This window comes from Dreissena polymorpha, chromosome 14 (genome assembly GCF_020536995.1).
Source record: "Dreissena polymorpha isolate Duluth1 chromosome 14, UMN_Dpol_1.0, whole genome shotgun sequence".
Lineage (NCBI taxonomy): Eukaryota > Metazoa > Mollusca > Bivalvia > Myida > Dreissenidae > Dreissena > Dreissena polymorpha.
Genome location: NC_068368.1, coordinates 54,913,304 through 54,922,376, shown reverse-complemented (window position 1 = coordinate 54,922,376; position 9,073 = coordinate 54,913,304). Strand labels below are relative to the sequence as shown.

The window sequence follows — 9,073 nt, the reverse complement described above, 5'->3', positions numbered from 1 at the left end:
TGTTAGCGCATGAATTGTAGACGAATTGAAAGTGTGTACACGGCGGTAATTGAAACAAACCGTCTCAATAATTATATTCTGTATTAACTCATAACAACCTGTTCTTTGATGTGTTTTTTTCAGACGTCTATATACATTAAACATCATCCGCTTGATGCAGTTTCATGATTTTCTTGCTTTATCATATCAAAACAATAAGAACACAGACGGTATATCTGCACTTTGAAACTGTCGGCAAAATGGGAGACATAATGACATAGTTGTGTGATAGCATTTCTCATCAAATTAGCGATCAAATTACACACAAATTGCAACTGATGTAGTTGTTCCATATATCGCTGAATGAAACTCTGTACTTTTCTGCGCTGAATGTTAAGAGTTACCAGCAAAGAGATTTTTTTTAATTGAAAAATCTAAGAACAAATATAACCCACAATTTATATTAATGATGTATAATATTTTAAGCGAAATTTGAAGAAAAGTCAAAGAGAATTCTTTTGTTTAACGCAAAAGAAGTAACCACTAAATAACATTTTAATATACTGATATTCATCGCAACAATTTTCAAACTTGAATATTTCACTTATGTGTTAATATTTTCAATACATTTGTTACGTGCGATTATTTGACTACTTTCTGGGCAAGCTCATGAGAAAATCACGCTTTAGAACGTGGGGTATGTATGTTTTCATCTTTTTGCACGTGGAAATATTGCAACGCGATATTATTCTTTATTATTATTTATTTCCATTTTATCTTTTTAGGTGGATTCTTACACCAGGAAAACATACAATTAAAAAATGTATGGCATAATATGAATATTCATAAGCGTAACCACGCATTTTGGAAACTTGCATGCTTCCTACTCCTCGTGCTAATGCGTCCGATCGCCACGGATGAATGATCTTATAGTTAGCTTGCACCGAATGTAGTCAAATGATATCATGAACAATTATATATTTTGTATATATTTTTTTATTTATAAGTGAGTATTCAAGTTTGAAAAGCGTTGCGTTAGAATTCTATATTCTCTAGATTCTCCCACACACTTGCAGGTATCATGCACAAGGCCAGAATGCGCGGTTGCGCTCCTAAATATTCATATGAGCCATGCATTTTTTTGGAATTAATTTTATGTTCTTGTAGAGTACGAACCATTCTTAAATGGTTGTGACATTGATTTGATTTTTTTTAAATAACACAAAATGTATTGCGTTTCACCAGTTCAACGTGCATAAAGATGAAACCATACATATACCACGTGCGAAAGCGTCCGATCGTCACTGATGATTTCTCGTCATATTGCTTAGAATGTAGTCAATTGATCATATTTAAAATTTGAATCATAATCTTAACTTGCAATTGAGATATTCAAGTTGAAATGTTTTGCGTTTGAAAAGTCTTCAAGTGTATATGCCGGCTTTTTGGCTGCCATTTCGACCAATCATAAATGTACCAAACGACGTTCTTTACAAACCCATATAAAAGAGAAGTGCATAGAGATGAGACGTACTCATTTGTTAATATCAATTTTTTCATTTAAACTATATTATAAAATCATATCCATACTGCACTGAACGATTCATGCAAACTGAGAAGTAACTCTGCTTTAAGGACTTCCGGTTTTGCTCATAGCTTGTAACAACAACACCGAATGTTCTGCAGGGAAATTGTTGGATAGCATTCAACCATGAAATTAATAACAACATTGTGTTGCCTTTTGTTTACATTAATATCACTCTGTTGAAAGAGCATTAATTTTACCATGCTTTTGTTTATACTGCAGCAAATTGATTTCCTGAATAGATGTTTTACATTTAAAAAGCTGTTAGAACAAAGCTTTGATACACTAGCAGTTTAGTTTAGTTTTGGTTTTATAGAGAAAGGATATACATGGAAATATTTTATAGCAAAAATCGACACAATATAAAATAGTTGTTTAATGATATATATATATGAAAAGTCTATTACATTGTATTGTGAAACATTTAAATAACTAAACAGTGTGAATAAAAGTATTATATTGTTAAAAGTGCAATGGTGTGTGTGTCTTATTTTCCTGAGGTGGATTAAATACACCCTATAGAACATCGAACGTTACAATACATCGGTAACCTCCTTACTACACTTACTTTTTCGTCTCTTCACGATATTATTTACAAACCTTAATGACACAATAGGCCTAATAAAATAAAAGCATGTTGGTCATGACAATTTTACAAACAACAGCCAACCATCTGCTCCTTGAGAGCCATTTGTCACATAGGGAACTAGGGCTCCGCCTTTCGCGAAGACACCGATACATCTCAGGTCTGTCGTTTGTAATTCTTCTGACGAATACTCGGGTTTCTCATGATAGCGCCTGCACGTGAAACGTTTGCACGTGCTGAGGACACAATTATCATTTATCGTTAATTACATTGTAAGATGATTCCAGAATTTTCACGTTGTCCATTCATTACCTGCTAACTTAGAAGGTAGTGTTGAGTATAAATGGGCAATAATATTATTAAGTAATGACGTTATGTGTTTCAAATAAGGAGACCATCTATAAGGCTTTAAATGAACATATGGTTGAGGTCTCCTTGTTTTTCGAAACCTACGATTAAGACATGAAAGGTGCGTGTATTTCGAAGTTTATAAGGTCCCTATGGTCATTGAGACTGCATGCATTACCGACGAACCGTCATCCCTGCCTGTAATGCCTTGGGGACGGATCCACCGCATTAAGTTTAAATCAAGACCACGAAAATGTTCAAATTTAATCTTTGTTCAATGTGGTACAGCATGGTAAAAACTGAAAAATACAAGATGGGAACAATCATAAGAAACTTTCTCTGAAAAACGTACTAACTTAGTCAAACGAGGATAGCTTTGGGAAATTACATATATGGAATTAAAAATACTACTCCTCAAAATGCTTTGCGACACAGTAAAATTACATAGACAATGTATAAAAGGCTACACTGCATCAAAACAAAGAAAGTGGACGCCACAAAGAAAGTGGACGCCACGTGACTTGAATGTATTTTAAGTATTAACCCAGTAAAACCTTAATTACACACAAAATATACAGATATATGGTAAAGCAATATTAAAATGATCATTTAGAAACAAAAACTTACGACGTGGTGCATCATTATAGACCGCAAAGGGAGAAAAAGTGTCTCTGAAGACGCTTTGACCAAAAACGAGGGAAACGAAATCGATTAGTAGCAGAATTACGTTCAGGGGAGGTAATCCTGATATCGCAAAAAGGTTACACACCAGAGGCTAAACTCAACACACTCCCCGTCTGATATTAAAACATTAATATCACCAAAAATTAAAACATACTTAACTTTAATTTGTTAAACAAGTAAGACACAAAATGGCCCTAACCTTAACCTTTATCATCAAAAATATGGAAATCAAAATAAGCAAACAAAACAAATCAAAACAATGATACTCATATATTTTTCATAAACAATACACTCAACCATGAAACCAAAACATTAGTATAAGCATATACTAGGGCATAAAAGTAGAATTAATAGAAAGTCACTGTTTTGAAATAAACATAATGTCAATAGTCATATGCCAAATATCAAACACACGAGTCTTCGCCACTGATTTAAAAAGTCACATATTTCAACACATGAATATAGTTTAATGCAGGCTATTAAGCCCCACTGTCCCTCACAAGAATCACAAGGTCAACTATAGGTCGAACGCAGTCTTGAGGCTGTCCATCACCAGTGACGCGGAACTTCACGGATCGTACTCTCCCTTCCTCACTCGGGAAAACTTCCAGCACTCGTCCAATTGGCGATCCGGTACGATGTTTCAGCTTTTCTTTTAACAGCACGACATCTCCCACGGAGACACTTTCACTCTCATGGGTCCACTTATGACGTTTTTGCAGAGTGGGAAGATACTCCTTTTTCCATCGGGCCCAAAATGTCTCAGATAGATGTCGCACTTGCCTCCACTGCTGCCGGTACTTGTCTTTGGTATCCAAGGTTCCAGGCTCTGTTGCACAAGATGTTACGGGACCTGACTTTTGTGTAAGTAGAATGGCTGGAGTGAGGATTTCAGGATTCTCCGGGTCGCTGGACACAGGTGTAATAGGGCGGGAATTAACAATCGCACATACTTCGGCCATGAATGTGACTAACACATCGTGTGTTAAATGTGGCACGTTCATGAGCATTTGCTCAAGAATTCTTCTGGCAACACCAATCATGCGCTCCCAGACACCTCCGAAATGAGAGCTATGTGGTGGGTTGAAGCGCCAAATGATCTCACTATCATTCAAGAACTTGCGGAAGGCTTTTTGCTCCACACTCATTGAGTTTACCTCAAGAAGGTCTATTGCTCCTGTGAAATTGGTGCCCCGATCTGACCGGAATTCCTTGACAGGTCCACGTATAGTAATAAGGCGACGCAATGCATTCGTAAATGCTGATGACAATAATTCATCCACAACTTCAATGTGAATGGCTCTCACAGCTAAACATGTGAAAATGATGGCCCATCGTTTACTGGATGCTTGACTAGAACGAGTTTTCCTGCTGACAACTTGCCATGGGCCAAAGGTGTCAACACCAACATAGGAAAAGGGGGTGCAATGGTTAGACGGTCTCTAGGCAGGTCTGCCATTTTCTGGGTCTCAAACGATCCACGTAGTTTACGGCATGTGACGCAATGATGAATTACTGAGGAAATAAGCCTTTTCCCTCCTACAATCCAATATCCAGCAGCACGTACAGCCCCCTCAGTGAAATGGCGTCCCTGATGACGTACCTTTCTGTGGACATGTTCAACCAGTAGGCATGCTACATGATGACTTCCGGGGAGAATGACAGGGTGCTTCTCTATATGGGGCAAATCAGCGAACTTCAGTCGCCCTCCTACTCGCATGACCTTTTGCTCATCAAGGAAAGGAGATAAGTTGCCAATTGGACTGCTTGGGTGAAGTTGTCTCCCTCTCTCCAATGACATATACTCATCTGCGTAATGTTCTTTCTGTACCTCTCTCAAGATAATCGCTGCAGCTTGTCTGTAATGAGAGACGTCCTGTGAATTGGAACATACATGCCATCCAGTACAGTCTGACTTGTTTTCACGGGAGAGGAAACTATTGGCAATGTGCTTTATGCAGGAAAGTGCTATCAAAAGACGGGTCCATGATGAAAACCTTGAGAATCTTGCAGTGCCAAGTTTAGTCTTCTCTGTAACGTTTGTTGCCATAGTCGTCACCTCTGGTCTCACTTCTTTGTCTTCATCAGGGTTCACTAAGCAATATGGCACCTTATTTTCCGCACTTCCAGAAAAATGTGGTCCCACAAGCCAGGAGCTTGACATCAGATTTTCAGCAGCAACTCCTCTAGTACCACAATCTGCTGGATTTAGATTGGTCGGCACGTAGCTCCACTGGGCAGGACTTGTCGACTGTTTGATGCGTTCAACTCTGTTAGCAACGTAGGTGTAAAACCGCCTGCATCTGTTGTTTATGTATCCTAGAACCACTTTGCTGTCCACAAAAAATCTGATCCTTGCAGCTATGTTTAAATGTTCTAGCACAAATTCTGCAACTTCTGTTGCCAAAACAGCTCCAAAAAGCTCTAGCCTTGGAATAGAATTCCCTCTTGATGGTGCAAGTTTTGATTTACGCATTATAAAGGTTGTTTCTGGTTTACTACCTTTGTGGTGTATCAAAAGGTATGCTACAGCAGCTATAGCGGCTTCCGAGGCATCGGAATACACATGAACTTCTATATCTGAGGCTTCACACAATGGTAATGCTGAGTAGGTTCTGGGGATGTTTATGTGATTCAGCTGCAGAAGGGACTCCTTCCACCGAGTCCATTTCAAGTGCTTGTCCGGCGGAAGAGGGCTATCCCAATCTGCATGTGACGTCATTAGGTCTCTCATACACTGCCTGCCCTCCAACACGACAGGGGCCAGGAAACCAATAGGGTCATACAGGCTATTTATGGTGGAGAGAACACCTCTTTTCGTATAAGGCTTGGCATCATTGGTACTTTCATAGGTGAATGTGTCCGTATTAAGGTCCCAAAGTAGGCCTAAACTCCTCTGGACAGGAAGTTGCTCTAAGGTCAGGTCTCTGACTCCATCCGCCGATGCATTTGGTGGAAACTCCATCATCACTTTGTCACTGTTCGAGGCAATTTTGTGCATCTTGATACCTTCCATCTCGAATGCTTTTGAGGCACGGGACAACAGACTGACAGCTTGCGGCACTGTTGGTAAAGACGTCAGCCCATCATCAACATAAATGTCGTTGTTCACAAATGCTTTCACATCTTCTTCACAGTTTTCAACAATCTTTCTGATCCCGTATGTGGCAACAGCTGGGGATGTGCTATTCCCAAACACATGCACAGTCATCCTGTAGTCTACCAGTGGCTTCTGTGGGTCATTATCTTCAAACCACAGGAAACGGAGGTAGTCTCTATGCTCTTCTGACACACAGAAGTTGTAGAACATCTGTTCTATGTCAGCTGTAACTGCTATTCGTTCTTTCCTAAAACGGAGGAGTATACCTAACAACATATTGGTAAGATCAGGACCAGTGTTCAAAACTTGATTCAATGAGATGTTGTTGTATCTTCCGGTGGCAAAACAATCAAAGCTCACATACGCCCGGAGCGGGGAACCAACCTAGTCGCTCTAGTGTGAAGCGCATTTGCCAGCCACTGCGCTAATAGGACAGCCAACATGAGAAAGTCGGTCGAAATCATTGCACATTTTATTCATGCCAGTGGCACAAGTTCAAGCAAATGTAAACTTGCAAAATCTCCAAATTAAATCTTATGATGGGGGCTTACTTGTTTATTATTCATTTTCCGACTTACATTAGCACACATATGTCATGCTAGTATACGCTAAGCATAGTATGCTTTTGATCTGTTTGACAATTTACGGTTTTAGCGAAACTTAAGTCTAAAAATAAGGACTGCCTCATTTCATTGCGTTTACACAACGGTATCAGGAATCCAGGTACACTTCCGCTTTTCATCGGATCTTAGAACTCGAGAGGAGTATGCGCTTTAGAATATAAATAACAAATCACATGTTGAAAGGTTTATCTACTTTAATTAATGCCATAATTCTTTCAGTTTCCGTTGTGTGAAGTAAGCTAATGCGAAGTGAATTGTCACCGGAATTGTACAAGATTCGTAATTCTATTTTCTGGGAAAGATATTAATGCAATCAAAGCGCAGAGAGTCAGTTCAATTAAAGAACGCGTAACGGTCCGTAATAGATACGGTTTTACTAATATTTACTGTCCGCAATGTTTCAGCGCTTTTTGACAGAAGTCTGATTTCGAATCCGAAAGCCGTAAAACAAACCCGTTCTGTTGGTGTGGATTTCGTTATTTTGTCATGTTCGAGACGAAATTTTCCCTTTTAATATTGTTTTATGATTCGAAAAGCAATCCAGTCCGTTGCATCGGGAAATGTGGCGTAAAATAATGGTGACAGACTTTCCGCTCGTGCAGTAATTTATGAAAATGCAAGTATTTCCGTTGTGCCGCCATTGGCCGCATTAGTGATAATAAATAACGGTCGAAATGACAATAACGTCGTGCTCTGGAAAATTACGGAGTAATTATAAACTTCCACATCTGCATGTCTTGTAATTCTCGTGATATTTGTTGCGTAATTGTTGTTTCCCTAGACATGCCTTATTGACCAAAGTCACGGAGAACTATAACACCATTATTGCGTCTTCAGTGGTTTTCTTCATTTTAGTGTGGGAAAAACTGGCGCACATAACACGATACGCATATGATAGACCTATTAACAATTGACTCGATCCTTAGCAGATATGTACAGTTCGTCGGTAATCAAAATACATACTGCGCTTTTAGTGTCAATCCAGTTTTGGTGTCAAATACTTTTTTGTCCACACCCAAGTGCGTTACAATTTTAAATATGATTTGTGAAACGGAACGCACTTTGGATATTTTCGCCAAACCTCATCATTACATGTCTGATGATATAAAATTCGACATAATTATCATCGTTTATTCTTCAATTATTATTGCAGCCAACACCACAATCATAATCATCATCACATCATGATCATCAACATCGTCATCATCAGCATCGTCGTTGATGTCGTCAGCATCATCATGATGTCGTCAGCAGCATCATGATGTCGTCAGCATCGTCGTTGATGTCGTCAGCATCGTCGTTGATGTCGTCAGCATCGTCGTTAATGGCGTCAGCATCATCATGATGTCGTCAGCATCATCATGATGTCGTCAGCATCGTCGTTGATGTCGTCAGCAGCATCATGATGCTGTCCTGATGGGTTTTACACCACAATGCGGTAGAACTCACGACATTGGTTTCGTATGTTTTTTTAGATTAATGAAGCTGATTTAATATGTGTATGCATTGCTTATTAGAAAATTGAAAGTATGGATGCCGTGAGAATTTTGTGGAAAAAAATCAAAATGACTTTTTTTTAACTGTAGGTTTTATATTCGTATGAAAAATAAATGTTTTCTGTTGATTAATAAATGTATTTAATTGAAACTCGTGTATTTAAAATTGAATGCATCTATATTTTGAATGGCTTCAGAGGTAATCAAAGCTATATTTTTGTACAACCAATATGTTTTCTCACAAAATTATATGTGCACATGGCACATAGGAAATATATAAACAATCGATCTATTTAGTTCATGATAAATTAAAGCGGATGATCAGACATTTGTTTCATTCAATTGTCGCAATTATGCAACCCCTACAAATCATTACGCAATGCTTAAATCAGCCACATGTTACATTAAATGTTATCAGACAAATAGTCCCTTATGCTACAGTTCTCAGATTGTCTGCGTAGACAGACTAAAATTAATACACAGCACGTGTTTCTGTGTCATAATTGAATATTTTGATGTATCGTTTTAGCTGAAAGCCCGAAAACGGAACGCGTAAAAAATGATACTCTCAAGACGCCCATTTATTTCACTGACCCCTCAATCCATCATGTACTCAGCAGCCAGGTACAAAAAAGCAGCCGGAATTCATGTCGACCAATTTCCAAAACGCGT

At 38.6% G+C, this 9,073-nt stretch overlaps 2 protein-coding genes across 2 annotated transcripts; both read right to left on the bottom strand.

Annotated features, from left to right (window-relative positions):
• Window positions 1–3,661: 3,661 nt before the first annotated feature.
• On the bottom strand, window positions 3,662–4,330 carry LOC127857381 (uncharacterized). The gene has a single exon (XM_052393777.1). It carries the CDS (start codon window positions 4,328–4,330, stop codon window positions 3,662–3,664), a length of 669 nt encoding a protein of 222 aa, XP_052249737.1.
• A 161-nt stretch (window positions 4,331–4,491) lies between these two features.
• Window positions 4,492–6,558, bottom strand: LOC127857379 (uncharacterized). The gene has a single exon (XM_052393776.1). It carries the CDS (start codon window positions 6,556–6,558, stop codon window positions 4,492–4,494), a length of 2,067 nt encoding a protein of 688 aa, XP_052249736.1.
• Between the last annotated feature and the right edge of the window lie 2,515 nt (window positions 6,559–9,073).